The sequence below is a fragment of the Dipodomys merriami genome, unplaced genomic scaffold (assembly GCF_024711535.1).
Source record: "Dipodomys merriami isolate MVZ:Mamm:240054 unplaced genomic scaffold, mDipMer1.0.p SCAF_3, whole genome shotgun sequence".
In the NCBI taxonomy this organism is placed as follows: domain Eukaryota; kingdom Metazoa; phylum Chordata; class Mammalia; order Rodentia; family Heteromyidae; genus Dipodomys; species Dipodomys merriami.
The window spans coordinates 28,734,351-28,754,801 of record NW_027204492.1 but is presented as its reverse complement, the minus strand read 5'-3'; the positions used below and the strand labels follow the sequence as shown (position 1 = coordinate 28,754,801).

At 41.6% G+C, this 20,451-nt stretch overlaps 1 protein-coding gene across 3 annotated transcripts in view; it reads left to right on the top strand.

Annotated features, from left to right (window-relative positions):
* Lonrf3 (LON peptidase N-terminal domain and ring finger 3) overlaps positions 1 to 20,451 on the top strand; it is a 39,264-nt gene that overhangs the window by 16,625 nt on the left and 2,188 nt on the right. For all 3 annotated transcript variants that reach the window (XM_070039844.1, XM_070039843.1, XM_070039842.1), the window contains 6 exons: positions 199 to 286; positions 8,754 to 8,868; positions 11,216 to 11,337; positions 12,942 to 13,100; positions 15,469 to 15,631; positions 17,074 to 17,223. In XM_070039844.1, the coding sequence (XP_069895945.1) occupies positions 199 to 286; positions 8,754 to 8,868; positions 11,216 to 11,337; positions 12,942 to 13,100; positions 15,469 to 15,631; positions 17,074 to 17,223 (797 nt within the window). The remainder of the gene's footprint in view (positions 1 to 198; positions 287 to 8,753; positions 8,869 to 11,215; positions 11,338 to 12,941; positions 13,101 to 15,468; positions 15,632 to 17,073; positions 17,224 to 20,451) is intronic.

The following is a 20,451-nucleotide window of genomic DNA, read 5'->3' as shown; positions in this document are numbered from 1 at the left end:
TGAGGGTTTTTGGAAATCTCTGAGAGCCTCCTGTGCGGAATCTCACTCCTGATGGCTTAGGCAGTCACTAGATTAGTGTGTGGGGTAGTGGGGGGAGGTAAGAGTGATGAGTTGAAAAACATTTTATTTTAATCTCAGAAGCACTATCTCTGAAATCAAAGTTGGTGCAGATCTGACTTCTTGCTTTCTAAATCACAGATCTTCCCACTGATCAGGAGTCCAAGCCTGCTTTTACTATTCCACTTACTTTTGATGCATCTGATCTTGAATGTGCCCTATGTATGAGGTACGTGATGTGTTATCATTTACTACCTGATATATTCTCCTCTCTGGTATCTTGACCTTCCTGTTAGTGACATACCCACTCAGTTGGTTAGCATGTAAAAGCATGGTTTTAGTGAAAAGGAAATCACAGCAATCTCACAGAGCCACCTTGTATACACAGCACAGAGGCCACATTCCACATTCTGTTTTTTGTTTTGTTTTGTTTTGTTTTGGTCAGTCGTGGGGCTTAAACTCTGGGCTTGGGTGCTGTCCCTGAGCTCTTCAGCTCAAGGCTAGCACTCTACCACTTGCGCCACAGCATCACTTCTGGTTTTCTGGTGGTTAATTGGAGATAACAGTCTCACAGATGTTCCTGCCCGGACTGGCTTTGAACCACAATCCTCAGATCTCAGTCTTCTAAGTAGCTATGAGCCACCAGTACCTAGCTACATTCTATATTCTTGACTTCTAACTTAGAAAGACCTAAAGCATGGCAAGATCCCAAACTGATGGCCCTTGAGATGAATATATATTTTGTTTGGTCCTCATTGGGCTTGTTTGTTATTAACTGAATATCTTGAAGACAGGATATAACACTTTCTAGTCGGTTATAGTCCTTATTTTTTAACCTTCCCATGACTTCTATTTACGTTATTTTCCTAGACCTAGAAAATTTAGTTCCAGTTTTAACTACTGGATCAATAACTCAAAGCTCAGCATTTTCTGTCAATGCCACAAGACTATTTGTTGGAAGCAAAGAAGAAAGCCTGACTAACTTGTGTTTTCTGTGTCTGTGTCTGTGCCGGTCCTGGGGCTTGAATTCAGGACCTGGGTGCTGTCCCTGAGCTTTATTATGCTCAAGGCTAGCATTCTACTCCTTGAGCCACAGCGCCACTGTGCCACTTCCGGTGGCCTCTCTCTCTCTCTCTTTTTTTTTTTTTGTAGCTAATTGGAGATAAGAACCTCATGGAATTTCCTGCCTGGATTGGCTTTGAACCATGATCCTCAGATTTCAGTCTCTGGAGTAGCTAGGATTACATATGTGAGCCACTAGTACCTGGCACTACTTGTGTTTTATGCTGAGCCATGAACCAGTAGTTAGTTGAAGATGTGAGTCCTTCTGGTCAAGCATGTCTCCTTCAACTAGTGCCATATCATCTCTACTTGCTCAGATTCCTGTAGAGGCACATTATTCACATCCTACCCACTACAAAAAGTAGAAAGATGCTGTGATCATGGTGTGTGTAGCCACATACAATTTTTTTTAATTACCTTCATTTCTTTCATTTCACAACTGTGACTGAGTGGCCAAGTGGAGAGGACTCCAGAGCCAAGATTTGAAACCTGTCTCTTTCTACTCACAGGCTGTTAATCCTGGTTCAAGTGACATTATCACTGTTTTGTAGACTTTACCACATGGGATTGTTAGGATTAATTGAGAAAATCCGTTTAATATCTAGAATAGTACCTGGTACTCAATAAACATTGTTTTTAACTCCTAAGACCTGAGGTTCTTAACACTAGGCCCATGAACCCCCTGAGAAGGTTCTAGGTTCCCATGAACCCCCTGAGAAGGTTCTAGGTTCTATGTATAAATTCAAATCGAACTATGAATTCACTGAAGTTGTAAGAGAGAGAGAGAGAGTGCGTGCGTGCGTGCGTGCGTGTGTGCGTGTGTGTGTGTGTGTGTGTGTGTGTGTGTGTCCAGGACAAAGGTCCACAGTTGAATTTCAGTAGATTCTCAGAGGTAGCTGCATTCCAAAACATCATTAAAAGGAAGCTAAAACCAGTCCCTGGTGGCTGACGCTAGTAATCCTAGCTAATCTGGATGCTGAGATCTGAAGATTGTGATTCAAAGCCAGTCCAGACAAACAAATCTAGGACTTTATCTCCAATTAACCAGAAAAAAAGCTGGAAATGGAGGTGTGTCTCAAATAATAGAGCATCAGCCTTGAGCAAAAAAGCTAAAGGACAGCACCAAGGTCCTTTACTAGCACAGAAAAAAAAGCCCCAGTATTAGCACAGAAAAAAAGGAAACAGATATTTTCCCCAGATATTTTTTTAAGGTGGTTGGTCCAAGAAAAGAGCTATCAAGAAGAATTTTTTGATCTATCACAGTGTATCCAATCATCAGAGACTCCTCAGATATTCAATTGCCCTTTGTAAGCACCGATTCTTCTCTTATCAACTGCATGCTTTTTTGTGTGTTCTCAATGACTTTCTTAACGTATAAATAAGAGTAAGTCCTCCATTTCTTTTTCTTGTGCTGGTCCTAGGGCTTGAACTCAGGGCATGTGTGTTATCCCTGAGTTTTTTCACTCAAGGCTAGCACTCTACCACTTAGAGCCACAGTGCCACTCCTTTTTTCAATGTTTAATTGCAGATAAGAGTTTCACAGAAGCTGGGCACCGGTGGCTCACACCTGTAATCCTAGCTACTCAGGAGGCCAAGATCTGAGGAACACGGTTCAAAGCCAACGTGGGCAGGAAACTCCATGAGATTCTTATCTCCAATAAACCACTAGAAAACCAGAAGTGGTGCTGTGCCTCAAGCGGTAGAATGCGCTCACCTTGAGCTGGAGTGCAGGCGAAACGTCCAGGCTCAGAGTTCAAGCCCCACAACTAACAAAAAGAACCAAAAGAGTTTCATAGACTTTCTTGTCTGGGCTAGTTTCAAACAATGATCCTCAGATGTCAGCTTCCTAGGATTACAGGTGTGAACCACTGGTGCCTAGCTGAAAACTAGAAAAACTTAGAAAAATTCTACTTGGGGCTCGGAGTATAGCTCAATGGTAGAGCATTTGCTTAGCATGTGTGATGCCCTGGATCCAACCCCAGCATTACATAACAACCATAATATAAATTCTATGGTGGTTAGATTGTGTGGGCAGACCTGGTAATGCAGCAATCCTTGTGTATATTGTCAGTTAGAGTGGCTTAGTACTGGTTGGGCCATTCTATATAAGCAGCTCCCTTTTACTATTTCCCTCACTATCACAACAGAGGAGCAGATCGACCAGGTTCCAAGCTGAGAAGTGGCCCCTGTAGCTACCACCAGCACCACTATGGCTCCAACCTCCGTGATTTATATGGCCCATGGAATAGGCTTAATGTAGCTTTCTCAGAGAGAACATGTCTTTGTTGTATTTATGTAACCTCCTTAACACTCCCGCCAACCTCCAGGCCATACAAAATCAAACATACAGATTCTTCCTGTTTGTATTTTTCTCTCTAGACTAAGAATCTTGGGGAGGTTGAAGTTCTTTTGTTCCTCTTCCTCTGTATTCTCCCTTTCATCTTGTTTGTCCCTGATCTCAACAGGGGCCTTGGAGAAGGATTAGAAATTTAGTACAAGAAATAAACAGGGAGAGGATAAGACCCCTCCCTTCTAGTTTGCACACTGAGTTTAAAAGCCTTTACAATGTTCCTTTATCCTGTCTCCCTATTTGTTCTATGTGAAACTACAACCCCCAAATGCAACTTTGCCTGGGGTAGCTATTGTATAGGTTGCTGAGTTACAAGTAGCCCACTGCTTTCTGGTCATAAAAACCCTACCAATCAATGGAACATTTTGTTTCATCTGAGTGTTAGGACTGCAGCCCTCAGGTGTTGACAGAGATGTTTCATATGCATACATTACCTTCACTTTTTCCAGTCTGGAGAAAGTCTCTTTTTTTGTCTCTAAGGTTTTTCTTCTTGTTATTGCTGTTATTTTATTTATTTAATTTTTTTGTTGGTCATGGGGCTTGAACTCAGGGCCTGGGTGCTGTCTCTGAGCTTTTTCGCTCAAAGCTAGCATTCTACCACTTCAAGCCACAATGCAACTTCTGGTTTTCTCATGGTTAATTGGAGATAAGAGTCTCATGGACTTTTCTGCCTGGGCTTGCTTTGAACTGTGATCCTCAGATCTCAGCCGCCTGAGTAGCTAGGATTACAGGCATGAGCCACCAGTGCGCAACTGTTATTGCTGTTATTATTAGGTTCTGTTCTTAACCTTCACATGTCTTTGAGGGAGAGGGTCAAAGAGCAGAGATCATCTCAATCTTCTGGGCCAGGAAATCACACATTTCTATCACTTATGCAAGTTTCTAGACTGAAATCTAATCCTGTGTTTTGCATTGGTAGAAACACAAATTAGACCACAAATTTGTGAAACCTGTTCTAGTTTCACAGGGAACTGGTATAAAGAGTGGATGGAACAGCACTGGAGGGATGAACTTTTCTAATTTCCCAGTCTCCTTTGCTGAGCTGGGAGACATCTACTGTGGAAAGTTGCCCCTGACTTTAATATCTCAAAACTTTGTCATGAAGTTTTAGCGGCTGAAAATCCCTGTTTGTGACTTACCTGTGTATTCCAACCACTTGAGGGCCACCTCTGGGGCTGCTGTGAAGTATAGCACCTGTAGGGTGATAAGGATATTTTGTGATATGTCTGATATTTGAATTACTTACCTAATAGCCCAGCGACCCTATTGTCAATCGAAAGAGGCTTTTTCATCTAGTATTAGCTACTCAAGTCACCATATATTAAGGACTCTTTAACATTAACTGGGTGTTAAGATATTGAGGCTCCTTCTCTTCTTTCTCCCCCACCCTTTTGCTCTCATCTGAGCAACAGAATGCAATTCAAGGATGTAAGTTGGTAAGAAAAGATAATTCTTTCCAGATAAGGCAAGCATTTTATCTGGCTTGATACCTAACTGGAGGCAATTATTATTACCATTGTTTATTCCATCTCTGTGACAATGGAAAACACTTTTTTGTGAGAAAATCTACTACTGCCCTGATTCACAAATGCCTGTCTGAAGTGTTTTCTGAAACTGTTTTCTGAAACTCAAGTTAAAAAAAGGTGGGGGGGGGGGGCTAGTATATGTCCCTATCTACAAAGGTAAAAATCATAGCTGGGAGCTGGTGGCTCATGCCTGTAAGGCTAGCTACTCAGGAGGCTGAGATCTGAGGATCATGGTTCAAAGCCAGTCAGGCAGGAAAGTCCATGAGACCCTTATCTCCAATTAACCACCAGAAAACTGGAAGTGGAGCTGTGGCTTTCAGTGGCAGAGCACTAGCCTTGAGCAAAAAAGCTCAGGGACAGCACCCAGGCCCTGAAGTCAAACCTCACAACCAAAAAAAAATCTTTGAAATTGAGTGTATGATTATATATGTATCTAGGTGGGTGGTATCTATGTGAGACAAAGAGGTACATATAGTTTTATCTGTGTCATACAGCAGACAAGGAAGATTGGCTGGGGAGTCAGGTTTGATTTCCCATCCAGGCTTTCTGCTTACCAACTAACAGTCATTTAACCTGTTTTGAGTTTTAACTTCTTCACTAGCATAATGGAGCTAGTCACAATTGCCACATATTAATAGTATGTAGAATAATACAGTATTACACATACCCAGAAATATAGCAAGGAACATATATTGCAGCTGTTTCCATAGAAGTCTCATACAATTTTTAAAGCAGTTGTAAATGTTATCTTTAAAAGAAAAAGCAGGGGCTGGGAAGGTGGCTCAGTGGTAGAGTGCTTGCCTTGCATGCATGAGGCCCTGGGTTCATCCTCAGCACCACATAAGCAAAAAGAAAAAAGCCGGAAGTGGTGCTGTGGCTCAAGTGGTAGAGTGCTAGCCTTGAGCTGAAGAGTTGAGGGACTGCGGGAGGCCCAGAGTTCAAAAGAAAGAAAGAAAGTTCAAAAAAAAAGAAAGAAAGAAAATCAATGTTTTTTGCTACCACATAGAAGGACAACTCGGTGCATTAATCCTATTCTTTTTTTGTATAGTTGCTGGTTCTGGGGCTTGAACTCTGGGCCTGCACACTCTCCCTTAGCCTTTTTGTTCAAGGCTGGTACTTTACCACCTGAGCAACAGCTCTACTTTTTCTCCTGGTTAATTGGAGAGAAGAGTCTCAGAGTTTTCTGCCCAGGCTGGCTTTGACCAGATCTCAGCTTCCTGAGTGGCTAGGATTACAGGTATGAGCTGCCAGCACCTGGATGAAGCATCCTATTCCTTAACATTCAGCACATATTTTTTTGTTGATTGTGGGACTTGAACTCATGGCCTGGGTGCTGTCCTTGAGCTTTTATGCTCAGTGCTAGCACTGTACCACCTGGAGCCACAGCACCACTTCCAGTTGTCTGCTGGTTCATTGGAGATAGATTTTATGGACTTTCCTGCCATGGCTGGCTTTGAACCACATCCTCAGATCTCAGCCTCCTCAGTAGCTAGGATTACAGATATGAGCCACCAGTGCTTGGTGTCTTTGGATTTTTTTATGATCTCTAAATTTATTATTCATTAGGGAATTATGACAGATTTGATTTTTTGCCAGTCCTGGGGCTTGAACTCAGGGCCCGGGCACTATCCCTTAGCCTCTTTGTGCTCAGGGTTAAGATTCTACCACTTGAGCCACAACATCACTTTTGAGTGCTTTTACTAGAGATAAGAGTCTCACAGATGTATCTGCCTGGGCCGGCTTCGAATTGCGATCCTCAGATCTCAGCCTCCTGAGTAGTTAGGATTTCAGACTCGAGCCACTGGCGCCCACCTAGATTTGATTTTTATCGTTTCCAATTGTCATACTTTTGTCTTATTTCCGTAGTTTTTTTTGTCTTAGGACTTCCATCATGAAGAGGTTTCTGTTGAAAATTAACTTTTTGGCCAAATTTAATAACCAAAATTTACAAATGCTACTAGACTAATGAACTAATTTTGTAAACAAAATTTCACAATTAAAAAAATACACAACAGATGAATACATGAAAGGTGTCTCTCCTATTCCAGACCTCTATGGACTTGCCATAAATGTCCCTGCCCCACACCCTTGCCTCTTGAATCTGTTTCTGAAGCCAGTGAAGTGTCACTGAATGTTTATTTAAAACTCCGCAGGTGACTTTGATAATTATGTTTGAAGAATTCTAGGAGGCTGGTGGGTGCAGGAATGATAGGATCACGTAGTTCAGTGATTCTCAACCTTGGTTGCACATTAAAACCACACTGAGGCTTTAAAAATTCAAATGCTTGGCCTGTCCACTGAATCTGCAGATCTGGATCTCTGTACAGTGTTGGGCAGTTGGAGTTTTTCAAATCTCCCAGGTGACTTCCAGATAGGAGGGGGAGGAAACTTTTGCAAAAGGAGTGTGGTATGTTCATTGTCTGAAATTGTGATGATGGTCTCCTAAGCGTTTGCATACATTACAACTTAGCACATGTTCCCTTTACGTCTGTTCAGTTTATTCTATGGAAATTACACATCAATGGTGCTGTTTCAAAGCAACGCTCCCCAGGTGATTCTTATATGCAGCAATGGTTGCGTATCACTGTCTAATAAAAATGGCAGATGTCTAGAAGTGAAAGTTGGAGAGGGACTTTCACTTCCTGAAATTCTAATCCCTCTGGACCCCATTTTATTCTAGTTTGGTGAATTCAATTTCTTCAAGTGCTTTCCAACACTGACATTGTTGTTGATTGAGAGAGAGAGAGAGAGAGAGAGAGAGAGAGAGAGAGAGAGAGAGAGAGAGAGAGAGCGTGCGTGCGTGCGTGTGTGCGTGTGTGTGTGTGTGTGTGTGTGCTGTCCCTGAGTTTTTGTGCTCAAGGCTAGTGCTCTATAGCTTGAGCCACAGCCCCACTTCTGGCCTTTGGTAGTTCATTGGAGGTAAGAGTCTCAGAGACTTTCCTGCCTGGGCTGGCTTTGAACTGTGATCCCAGATATCAGCCACCTAAGTATCAAGGATTACAGGCATGAGCCATTGGCTCCAGAGCCAACTCTGACAAGCGGCTGGTGCACTTCCTAGCCATATGAGGGATCTATGCAGCTAGTGGCCTCTTCCTCTCAATTGAACACTTGAGAGGTTAAAATAGTTTGACCAGGATACTCTCCCTGCTTTCTGAGCTCATGCACTGGTGAGTACAAGACTCACTTCTTAATTGTCATCAGGCACTCCCATCATGGGTTCTGAAGATGCAGAACACTTTAATAAAGGGTCCTTGGGGTTTTTTTGAAAATATCATGCTTTCTTAAAGCAACTAAAATAGGATCAACTTGAAGTCAAGTATGTGTATATATACATATATATACATATACATATATGTTGAATAGATGACTATATCTTTATATTTCTCTCTATTCATGTCTGTAAGTACATTTATAGTACTCTTCTACTACCCAGCCATAAATAAAGCAGAGTTTCAAGTTCAAGATCCATTGAGCAGTAAATTTTGTGTAAGTGAAAAAGAAAGGAAACAAAATCAGCAAACAAATCAAGCTTTTCCCATTGCAATATGGTGTATATGTATCTATAGCTATGCCCTAAACAGAAACATTACTTTAAGTCTGGCTCAGAAATGAAAAGTAAGACTTTTATGAAGGACTTAAAAGAGCCCTCTTCACAACAAATTTTTTTCCCACATAATCCTATAAAACCTTAAACATGAGTACTGCTTTTATTTTTTACCTTACTATCATTTTGTTTTATTTTGATTTCTAAATTTCAGATTATTTTATGAGCCTGTCACAACACCTTGTGGACATACTTTTTGCTTGAAGTGTCTGGAACGCTGCTTGGACTATAACGCAAAGTGTCCACTGTGCAAAGATGGCCTCTTACAGGTAAACCACTTTTCCCTTATTTGGGTTAGCTTCTTTGGAATTATTTAAAATTGGATCGTAAGTCACTGCTGTGTGCCAGAGAAAAAACAAAATACTCTATCAGACTCCAGTGTTCTTGTCTTTTAGCCATCCCTCCCTTCTCAGTCCTTTAGGAGAGATGAGCAGCATCTAGCTTTTTAGGAACTATTAGTGATGAAATTAATTTGTGTTGGAAGCAAAAGTATTAAGTGAGTGATAAAGGCAGATTCTGGTTCTAACCCCATCACGACATCTAGTACATCGCAAATTGGGGTGACCTTTTTTTCCTTACTAGCCTTGTACTAGATGTTCTCTTATCAAAACATTGATTATGTTTGTGAAGTGATCAACTTCCAGGGCCCCAAGTTAAAAAACCTTCACAGAACTTTAGTGTGGTCATGTTCAACCCTTTAGGTGCCATGCTACTTACAAAGTTCTAGGGTTTTCTGGTGGTCTAAAATTGATCATATAAATCCCCACCTTCAGTTCTCAAGGGGGCCTTTATAAAATTTGCTGAAGCAAAAGAAGGCCAGAAATCTGCCTTAGTTTCCCTTCTTTGGGGAATTGTAGATTACAGTTGATAGCTAGTAATAATATTCCTTGACTCTGTCAATTCTGAGAGGAGATTAGATAGAGATGCAAGACTCTCTAGTGGTGAGGTGGTGGGGGACATTCCTATAATCTCAGCACCCCAGAGGCTGAAGTAAGAGAATGTCAAGATTGAGGCCATCTTGAGACCTTGTCTCAAACAAAAACAAGACTATCTCTAGGTGATCATCTGTCCAGAAAAATTATATATTGAGATTTAAATTCCAGCAGTTAGACTAAGGAAATGGAATGAAGTCATCACTCAAAGTCACTTTGAGAGATGTGTATTGGGGTTGGAGATGGGTCAAAGTCATACTTTTTCTTAGATAAAGGGATGGGATTTGCGAGCCTATTTATAGATGAGAACCCCATGGATTTCATACTTAAATAAATATATCTCTGTTTCAATAGCACTACAACATTTAGATAACTAGAAAGAAGAGAAGTCTACCCATATGCTTAACACTTAGGTAACCATTGTTACCTGAGATTGGCTCCTCCCCCATCCCTTTGCTTTCCCTGCAAAGACTGGGTACTTGTCAAGGAAGTTTGTCCTTCTGTGGCCCAGCAATGGTTATGGCTAATAAAGCATCCAGAAGGCAGGGACTCAGGAGCTAGAAGATATTTTTATTTACCTTTATGTATTCACATGAGCCACACTTACATTATTTTACACAGAGCTAAATATTCCTATCAGGCTTATTGTAGAATAGAGACATTATTGGCTGTAGACAGCAGTTTGATACTAAGGCATTCCCTCCCTGCTGTACTTTTAAGGGTAGTTCCCACAATAAGATGTTCTGCATATGAATTTTGACATCCTTTGATTCACACCATTAAATACTCACTACTATACTTGTAGATCCTAAGACATGCCCAAGGCACTGGGGTATGGAAGGAGAGTAATAGTGACTATTGAGTTGAAATCTGCTGCTGGAATTACATCTTACAATTTCAGTTATACCTAGATAGCATGTTAAAAACTAAATAGACAAAATTACCAGTGTTTATCTGGTGTATGTGTGTTTCTAATAAACTAGAGCAAGATACACAGACTAGGAAATAACCCAAAGCCAATTAAGGAGGAAGAGTAGGACAGAACAGGGTTGGGTAGGAAAAGATGAAGGAATGTGGAGTTTTTGCTCCCTGAACTTAGACTACTGTCAACACATTCCAGATAAAGACCATTTCTGTGAGCCTGTAAACATAATAATCAGAAAAAGGAGGGGCTAGGAAGGTGGCTCAGTGGTAGAGCGCTTTCCTTGCATGCATGAGGCCCTGGGTTCAATTCCTCAGTACCACATAAGCAAAAAGAAAAAAGCCGGAAGTGGTGCTGTGGCTCAAGTGGTAGAATGCTAGCCTTGAGCTGAAGAGCTGAGGAACAGAGTTCAGGCCCCATGACCAGACCCCCCAAAAAAATCAGAAAAAGGAAAGGAGAAGGTTTTCCCTTTTTATTTTGGACAAAAAGCTATCTCAATGTCAGTGTTTTAGAAAAGTAATGGGATTTTTTTTCAGACGTCTGTGCAAGTTTTTTTTTCCCTCCTTGTTAAAATGTTTCTAATTATAAAGATAATCATTTGCATATATTTTTAAACCAAATTTAAACTATAAGATGTAGAGAAGTTGTTAGTTGAAATTATGCCAATATGTGGATCGTTTGACTGTTCTGACTGCATCAGAAGTCCTTTGTAATTTTTTTTGAGGACTGCATCTTATCTAATTGCCTTGTGTCCTCATTTAGTGTTTGGCTTCAAAAAAATATAGCAAAAACATAGTCATGGAGGAGTTAATAGCAAAATTCCTACCAGAAGAACTTCAGGAACGAAAAAGACTTGATGAAGAAGAAATGGAGGAATTTTCTAGGTATGTCTATGCTTGTTTCTATCCTCAGTTTCACTCATTGTAATTGAATGTGCCCAATTCTTCCCAGCTCATAGTCTAGTGATATCATCTTGATAGTTTGAAATTGGCCATGGTGAGAGTATTTACACCATGCATATCAGCAAATGCTACAAACTAGGACCCCCACAGAATCCCTAAATCAGTTGTTAAGCAATTACTGCCTTGTGAGGAAACATAAGCCAAACCACTGAGCAGGATGTATCTTGGCACTAGAAACAGTTTGGTGTTGGCACTACAAACAGGTTGGTGCTGACAGGAATAAATTGGAATAGCTTAATCAGGAGAACTCTTGAAGTATCCAGAAGATTGTCTTTTAAAAGATCCAAGTCAAATTATATTAAGTGAAATAAGCCAGGCCCAAAGAAACTTAGGTCCCATGGTTTCCTTTATTTGCAATAACTAGTATATGTCTGAGTCAAGCAGAAAAGGTCAGATAAGTTGATATTAAGGAAATGAACCCTAAGATATGTATTTAAATGTTTTTTTCTTTCAGGTGATTGTTTCTAACACATTTATAAGATCATTTCTTTGTTGCTTTGTATGTCCTTCCCCCATGGTATAACCCCTGCTTTCACTGTATTTGAGGTTGGTATAATTTGTGGAGGGGAAAGGAAAAAACAAATCGTTTAAATAGGGATACAGGTGGACCCATTGCAACAATGAGATGTACAAGTCATTATGTGGAAAAACGAACTTTACAACTTTGGTGGCCGGGGGTTGGGGGGGGCAGGAGGATGGGAAGGGGAAACAAAGGAGGAGGCTCATTATCTTGCCCATGTAATTGTAATCCCTCTGTACAGTATTTTCACAATAAAAATTAAAATAAAAATAAAAAATAATATAATAAAATAATTTAAAAAATAAAATAAAAAGATCCTAGTTCTCAGGGCTATTTATTATAAGGCAAATCTTTGGGTCCCAATCCTAGATGATGTGAACCAGGCATCTGGATTGAAGGCTCCCCAATTACTGTGCTATAAAGGAAAATTGGAGCATTAGTGAGCTAAATTACTCTTCATTGTCTCTTGCTTGTACTTCCTCCTAGCGGAGCCTACTATGAGCATTCTCCCAGAGGCTTTGCAAATTTGACATATGCATAAGAACCTTGCAGAGAATTACCCACTTCCCTTCTAGGAAGCTAGATGCACTTATATCAACATCCCCTTCTTCATACTTCCTGCAGTACACCTGGAAGGATTGTTTTGAATAGAGAAGGAAACAAAGGGAGAGATGGAAAAGGAAGGGAAGAAGAAAAGGAAGGGGGGAGGGAGAGAAGAAAGGAGGGAAAGATTTATAGCTGTCACCCACATGTTAAAATAGCAGAGAACTATCCAGCTAAATTAGAATGTGTACAATACGAAGTTTTAGTCTCTGAGACATTAGGCTAACCTCTGTGCTAGATAATGAGAGTCAGCCCACAGCATCACTTGTATTTCAGTGCTTTTCTATCAACCATTGACATTGCTGCCTTGCCTTCCCAGGGGAAATACATGAGTATATTTGCCCAGCATTTCTATGTCCTGCCCCATTGCTTTGATATCCATCTCATTTGTTCTTCCTGACAGCTTAAATAAGAATGTGCCTATTTTTGTGTGCACCATGGCTTATCCCACTGTCCCATGTCCACTGCACGTTTTTGAGCCTTGTTATCGCCTGATGATTCGTAGATGTATGGAGACAGGCACAAGACAGTTTGGAATGTGTCTTAGCCACCCTGTTAATGGGTAAGTAAAGAACTGTGGGAGGAATTGTTTTGGGGGAGGAGGGCTTCAATAGGTGGAGAGGCCTAGCTCATGAGGGTTAGCCAGCTCACCAACAAGGGCAATTGTTGGGCTTGTGGCCCTCTGATGCCTAGTTTACCATGTGAGAGGTTGCCTATTTAAAAGAACTACATAGAAAGTGGATCTGTGGCTCAAGTGGTAGAGTGCTAGCCTAGAGAGGAAAAAAAAACTAAGGGACAGCATCCAGGCCCTGAGTTCTAGCCCCAGTACCAGCACCAAAATATAAAAAGCCTCAGAACCAATCTTTTATTGAACAGATGATCAGTGTTTTGAAAACATATTGCTTAAAAGTATGGAGTCATGAGTTCAAGCCCTAGTACTAGCCCACATGTGTGCACATGCATGTGCAAATGCATGCACACGTGCATACATGCTCACACACGTGTACACACACACACATCTTCCAACTCTGAGTGCCCAAATGAAAGGAATGCTTTAGTAAAAAAAAAAAAAGTATGGAGTCAAACTACCTAGGTTCATATTCTGGCTCCATCCATGGAACACATTAGATTTTGGGCAAGTTACTTTCCTATCCAGTGTCCTTGTATATTAAATGTGTGGTACAATGATTTTTTTTTAGGATGTATATTATGTTAATGGGATAATTTAGACATTTCTAATAGTCTTCCATTTTATAGAGTAAGTGAATGATCTTCATGATCAAATGTAACACTGTTCTATAGGACTTATCAGTCAGTCGTAGAGAACACAATGAAAAGAATGTTGTCTGCCTTTTTTTTTTTTTTATCAATCATGGGGCTTGAACTCAGGGCCTGGGTGCTGTCCCTGAGCTTTTGTGCTCAAGGCTAGTCCTCACCATTTTGAGCCACAATGCCACTTCTAGTTTTCTGGTGGTTCATTGGCGATAAGAGTCTCATTGACTTTCCTGCCTAGGCTGGCTTTGAACTGTGATCCTCAGATCTCAGCTTCAAGTAGCTAGGATTATAGGTGTGAGCCATCAGCACCCACCTAATGTCTTCCAGTGTTATCTGTGCAGAAGTATGAACTTTAGCATTTAGCAGCATCAAATCACATAAATCAATAGGATAATTCATCACAAATATTCAGCTGTAAGAGACAAAGCTCATTTATTTTTTTTTTGTCGGTCGTGGGGCTTGAACTCTGGGCCTGGGCGCTGTCCCTCAGCTCTTCAGCTCAAAGCAAGCGCTCTACCACTTGAGCTACAGCGCCACTTCCGGTTTTCTGGTGGTTTTATTGGAGATAGGAGTCTCACGGTCTCTCCTGCCCGGGCTGGCTTTGAACCACGATCCTCAGATCTCAGCCTCCTGAGTAGCTAGGATTACAGGCGTGAGCCACCAGCGCCCGGCAAAGCTCATTTATTTTTGTTGGGAGGATTAATGAATTAATAATGAACAAACACTGGCTTGACTGAGTTTATTTTGCATACTGTAACAAAATACTATAGACTGAGTCATTTATAAGTGGTAATTGAAAGTTTCTGGAGACTAAGAAGTTCAAGATTTAGGTATCTATATTGAGCAAGGGCCTTTTTTGTACTAGGGATTGAACCCAAGGCTTCATACATGCTACCCTGTATTTTATTTTTATTTGATTTTGGGAAAGGATCTTATTAAGTGTAAGTAGTCCAGGCTGGCCCCAAACTTGTGATCGTCTTGCCTTATCCTCCTGAGTAGTTGAGATTATAGGTTGTGTGCTACCATGCCCAACTCTTGACAATGGTCTTCTTGCTGCATTATAACAGGACAAAAAGAGCGGGGGATTGGGGGGAGAAAGGGAGGATGGAAACTAACCTTATCATTTATAATGTAGCATCATTATTCTATTCATTAGACCCTTCATGGTCTAATCACCTCTTAATAGTGTTACAAAGGGGCTGGGAAGGTGGCTCAGTGGTAGAGCGCTTGCCTTGCATGCATGAGGCCCTGGGTTCGATTCCTCAGCACCACATAAGCAAAAAAGAAAAAAGCCAGAAGTGGCACTGTGGCTCAAAGTGGTAGAGTGCTAGCCTTGAGCTGAAGAGCTGAGGGACAGCACCGAGGCCCAGAGTTCGGGCCCCATGACCAGACCCCCCCCCCAAAAAAAAATAGTGTTACAAAGGCACTTAAGTTTCAAACTGAGCTTTGAAGGGGACAAACCATAGCACTAACATATAATATGTGCTTAAGAAATGGTAGCAGCTGTACTGCTACAGTCAGATACTGCCTGTTGGGTAGACTATTAGGGAAAAGTCCCTTGAAGCACAGCATAAAGTTGCAGAAATAGCAGGGTCCAGGCCAGGAAATAGAACTCAACACATCTCTACTTTCTTGATTTCATTCTCAATAAACAGCTTTGCAGATTATGGATGTATCCTAGAGATCAGACATGTTCAATTCTTTGCCGATGGCCGCTCAGTGGTTGACAGCATAGGCAAGAGGCGCTTCAAAGTACTGCAACAAGGCCAGCGCGATGGCTATAACACAGCGGACATTGAATACATCGAAGATCAAAAAGTGAGTGGTCAATGCCAATCCCAAACCCAGACTATCATGCAAAGATGATTGCAAAGGATTTCTCTGGACTCTCAGGAGGTAGTGGGTGGGAGGTCTCTTGTGATTTCTCACCAAATTGTGCAGCAAATGTGAAATGCAGCTGGAGTGCTGTCCAGCTGCAGAACAGCAGTGAGAGTACCCACTATCCTTGTGCTCCTTGCTTAGTTGCTGAGTTGCTGTCATACATGAGAAATGCTACTGCAAACTAACTCTGGGGCCCAGTCAGCCCAACTTAGATCTCTGCCAGGGACAGATTTGGAGTGAAATCTACACACATGTATAATTTACCTATCGATTTATTTATATATTTATTTATTTATTTATTTGTCAGTCATGGGACTTGAACTCTGGGCCTGGGCCCTGTCCCTCAGCATTTCAGCTCAAGGCTAGCACTCTACCACTTTAGCCACAGCACCACTTCTGGTTTTCTGGTGGTTAATTGGAGATAACAGTCTCACAGACTTTCTTGCTTGGGCTGGCTTTGAACTGTGATCCTCAGATCTCAGCCTTCTGAGTAGCTAGGATTGCAGGCAGGAGCCACCAGTGCCCAGTTCCATGTATGTATTTTAGTCAGTTGTGGGCTTTGAACTCAAGGGCCTGGGCTCTGTCCCTGAGCTCTTTTGCCAAAGGCTAACACTCTACCTACTTGAGCCACAGCACCACTTCTGGTTTTCTGGCAGTTTATTGGAGATAAGAGTCTCACAGACTTTCCTGTCCGGGCTGGCTTTGAACTGTGATCCTCAGATCTCAGCCACCTGAGTAGCTAGGATTACAAGCATGAGCTACCAGCACCTGGCTAATGTATTTATTTATATTTTCTAACTTTTTTCCTTTGAGATCATTGTAGAGTCACACATGCTTTTTTAAAAAAATGTATCCATTCTGACCATTGACTCCTGCCCTTGAAAGCAGTCATCCATCATTTCCAGAAGCAGAAGGATGATAAGTCCCAATCCTTTGTTTTTTGAGTTAATGGGTAGATGGAGAAGACAATAATCTCATTTGTTTATACTTATATTTACTCTGTAGATTAATGAATACTTGATCAAAGAACAAATGCATTTGATTTTGAAGATAGTTAACCCTTCCAGACAGCAAAGGGAAAATCAATATGAAAATGAACACAGCAGAGGCATGTAATACATAACTTGCTTTAATCACATGCCTCCAGTATGGGCAGTTTGAGTCTCTTTTCTTCTCAGCCATGCTTCTCAGCTGAGCCATCCTCCTTCCTTTCCTCCTATCTCTAGTCATATTTATACACAGCCCAGCACCTGGCTGAGAAAGCTGGATGGGTAAGCCTTCCCAGAGGAAGACAAGATGGATGTTCCAGAGTGTCAGGTGCCACAACTCTTGGAGGGATAGAGAAGATGCACGTTTCACTTCCACTTTGATTCTTTCAGGTTCAAGGAGAAGATTACATTGAGCTTGTAGAGTTACATAACTCTGTTTATAAGCAAGCATCAACATGGTTCCATTCACTGAAACCATCTATGAAAAATCGAATCATCAGTCACTTTGGTCCATTTCCAGAAAAAGATGATGATCCTCAGGTACATCAAATGCCTGTCTCTAACATTTATCAGTGTCTGTTTATTCCCCACTAATTGAGAGTCCTTGGGATTTGTGATTAGATGGGAAAATCAGGTAGAGATGATAGATCCAATTTAGATATTATACTTCTGGGCATTTAACATCATAGGAAAGACAAAAAAGATCCCAATTCAGAATTGGGGTACCTAAGGTAAAGAGTAGGAACTAGGATCCAATACATGTGTTGACAGATAAGGGAAGTGAGAGACTAGGAACCTACATACTGCCAATGGAAAAAACCTTCAAGCTCACACCTGTAATCCTAGCCCTACTCAGGAGGCTGAGATCTGATGATTACAGTTCAAAGCGAGAAACAGAAAAGTCAGTGAAACTCTTTATTTCCAATGAACTACCAAAAAAAATCTAGAAATAGATCTGTGGCTCAAGTGGTAAAAAGTGCTTCACCTTGAGCAAAAAAAAAAAAAAAAAAAAACTCAGGGAAAGCACCCAGGCTCAGAGTTCAAGCCCCAGGACCAGCACAAAAAAAAAAAAAAAAGAAAAAAGATAAGGCCTTCCATGGGAGTCCAGATCCACACCAAGGTTCTGTTAGGGTGACAAGATAGCCCCAAATGCTAGGGCATTAGAGAGTTGAGACCAAAGCCAAGAATCTTCTAGAGCCCTCCTCTGCTGCTGTAGCAGTATGGAGCTAGGAGCAGCTACCCTCTAAGAGAATAGTTGCATGGGCACAGAAAGTACACAACTAGGCTCATCCAGCTTTACAGGACTGCGTACTATTGTCTTCACTGGGGAACAAATCCTGAGAATAATGATCTTGTCTTTTAAGTGTATCCTTGGCTGAGCTATGCCAGAGAATAGTTCAGTAGGTTCAACAGGATCCATTTTCTTGGGTGTGGGGGATGGTGGCATTTTTTGTCTCAAGCTATAGGTCAGAAGCTCCCCAGTATAGTAGAGAGAGTCAGGTTTCAACAAACTTTGCTTACCTGGTTTAAATCAAGGGATACTTTCAGGGAGTTCTGTAAGTATTAACATCAGCTTAAATATGTGCTAATGATCTTGGAAAAAAAAGTTCAGGATGTTAATCTAGTATATAGCCCTTTTTGCTTAAGTTTTTTTTTTTTTTGTCGGTCGTTGGGGCTTGAACTCTGGGCTTGAGCGCTCTTCAGCTCAAGGCCAGCGCTCTACTGCTTGAGCCATAGGGCCACTTCTGGTTTTTCCAGTGGTTTACTGGAGATAAGAGTCTCACAGACTTTCCTGCCCGGGCTGACTTTGAACAGTGATCCTCAGATCTCAACCTCCTGAGTAGCTAGGATTATAGGCGTGAGCCACTGGCACCCAGCTTTAAGTTATTTTTTAAATAGTTTCTTCCCTTTTTTTGGTGCTGGTCCTGGGGCTTGAAATCAAGGTCTGTTCCTGAGCTATGCTGTTCAAGGCGAGCACTCTAACTTGAGCCACAACTCCACTTCTGGCTTTTCTTTGCTAGTTAATTGGAAATAATCTCACGAACTTTTCTGCCCAGGCTGGCTTTGAAGCACAATCCTTACACCTCAGCCTCTTGAGTAACTAGGATTATAGGCATGAGCCACAGGTGCCTGGCAGGTTCTTGCTTTTTGACTGTCAAGATGAATCAAACTATGTTCTTCCTATCTAGACCTTCAGGGTAGTAGGAATTAGGAGTATGAACTATCCTGTCTTATTTGTAGAGATTAGGTCTTGTTAACCTTGGCCTTCTGGTTTTGAGCTATGATCCTACAGATTTCTACCAGTGGAATTACAGGTGTGAGCCACCACATTTAGCCTAGCATGTATGTATTTTGACCGATCCCCAAATACTACTTTCAATCCTTTATGCGTTTTTTTTCTTCCGGTCATGGGGCCTGAACTCTGGGCCTGGGCACTGTCCCTCAGCTTTTCAGCTCAAGGCTAGCACTCTACCACTTGAGCCAAAGCGCCACTTCCAGCTTTTACTGCTTATATTGTGCTGAGGAATCGAACCCAGGGCCTCATACATGTAAGGCAAGCACTCTATCACTGAACCACCTTCCCAGCCTTGCTTTACTTTTTTTTAAGTAAGGTCTCATGTTTATGCTAGGGATGGCCCTATTTATATTTCCCAGGTATCTGGGATACTGTGAGACCCAGCTTTCTAGTATTATGACTTTAGATAAATCGCTACTTCTTTCTCAACTTTTCTATGAAATGAGAGAGATTCCTAATGTTCCCCAATTCCTCTTGTACCATGAGGTATGTAAACATCTACTTGTTCCCCAATGGGCTGAAATGTCTCGCTTTCTTTAGAGCACAAAGTAGCTTCTTTCCTCCCTGAAAAGGCATCATGAGGTTTTGGGTTTTTGGTGGGTTTTTTTGGTCCATTGTAGAGCTTGAACTGTGGGCCTGGGGCACTTTCCCTGAGCTCTTCAGATCAAGGTGAGCGCTCTACCACTTGAGCCACAGTGCTACTTCTGGTTTTCTGGTGGTTTATTGGAAATAGGAGTCTCATAGACTTTACTGCCCGGATTGGCTTTGAACCATGATCCTTAGATCTCAGCCTCCTGAGTAGTTAGGATTATAAGCGTGAGCCACCAGCGCCCGGTGTATCATGAATTTTGAAAGGAGGAAGGCCAGTCAGTGGGTGCTTCCTAGTGAGCTGGCTCTTGGCTCTGAGCCATGGTGACTCATAACTGAGCAAACTCCTCATCAGGCTTAATATTTCCCTTCACCTGCTTGGAAGCAGTTCTCCCCAATCATGCAAAAGGTAGAGATCAGCCGTGTTAACCACATCTTCCAAAGAACAAACCAGTGTGATTCATAAGGACTTAATGACATAGCAAGCAGAGACCATGGATTTCATTTCCTTTTATTTTAGTTTTATTACCACATTGCATTGCAATGGCAGCCCCTGTGAAAAACAAGAATCCATCCAACTTTGATAAACCAATACTGCAGGCCTGGCTATCCCAGGAATAAGAATGTCCTAGGCCTTATGAAAAGGCGTCTTAGAAACCACTACCAATGTTGTCATGGGCTCATCTACTGATGATCCTGGGAAAGAAGGCTCCGTGTCAATCTGATATCCAGAAGTGGTCAGAGGAGGGCAGACATGTTGCAGACTGTACTCAGGGACCAAAACAAGAATCCAGATGATGCTCAAGGCACAGAGAAACAGAGGGCAGTGGGATCGGGAATAAACCAGACCAAATAATCACAAACCTAGGGGAGGTAGACTGCAA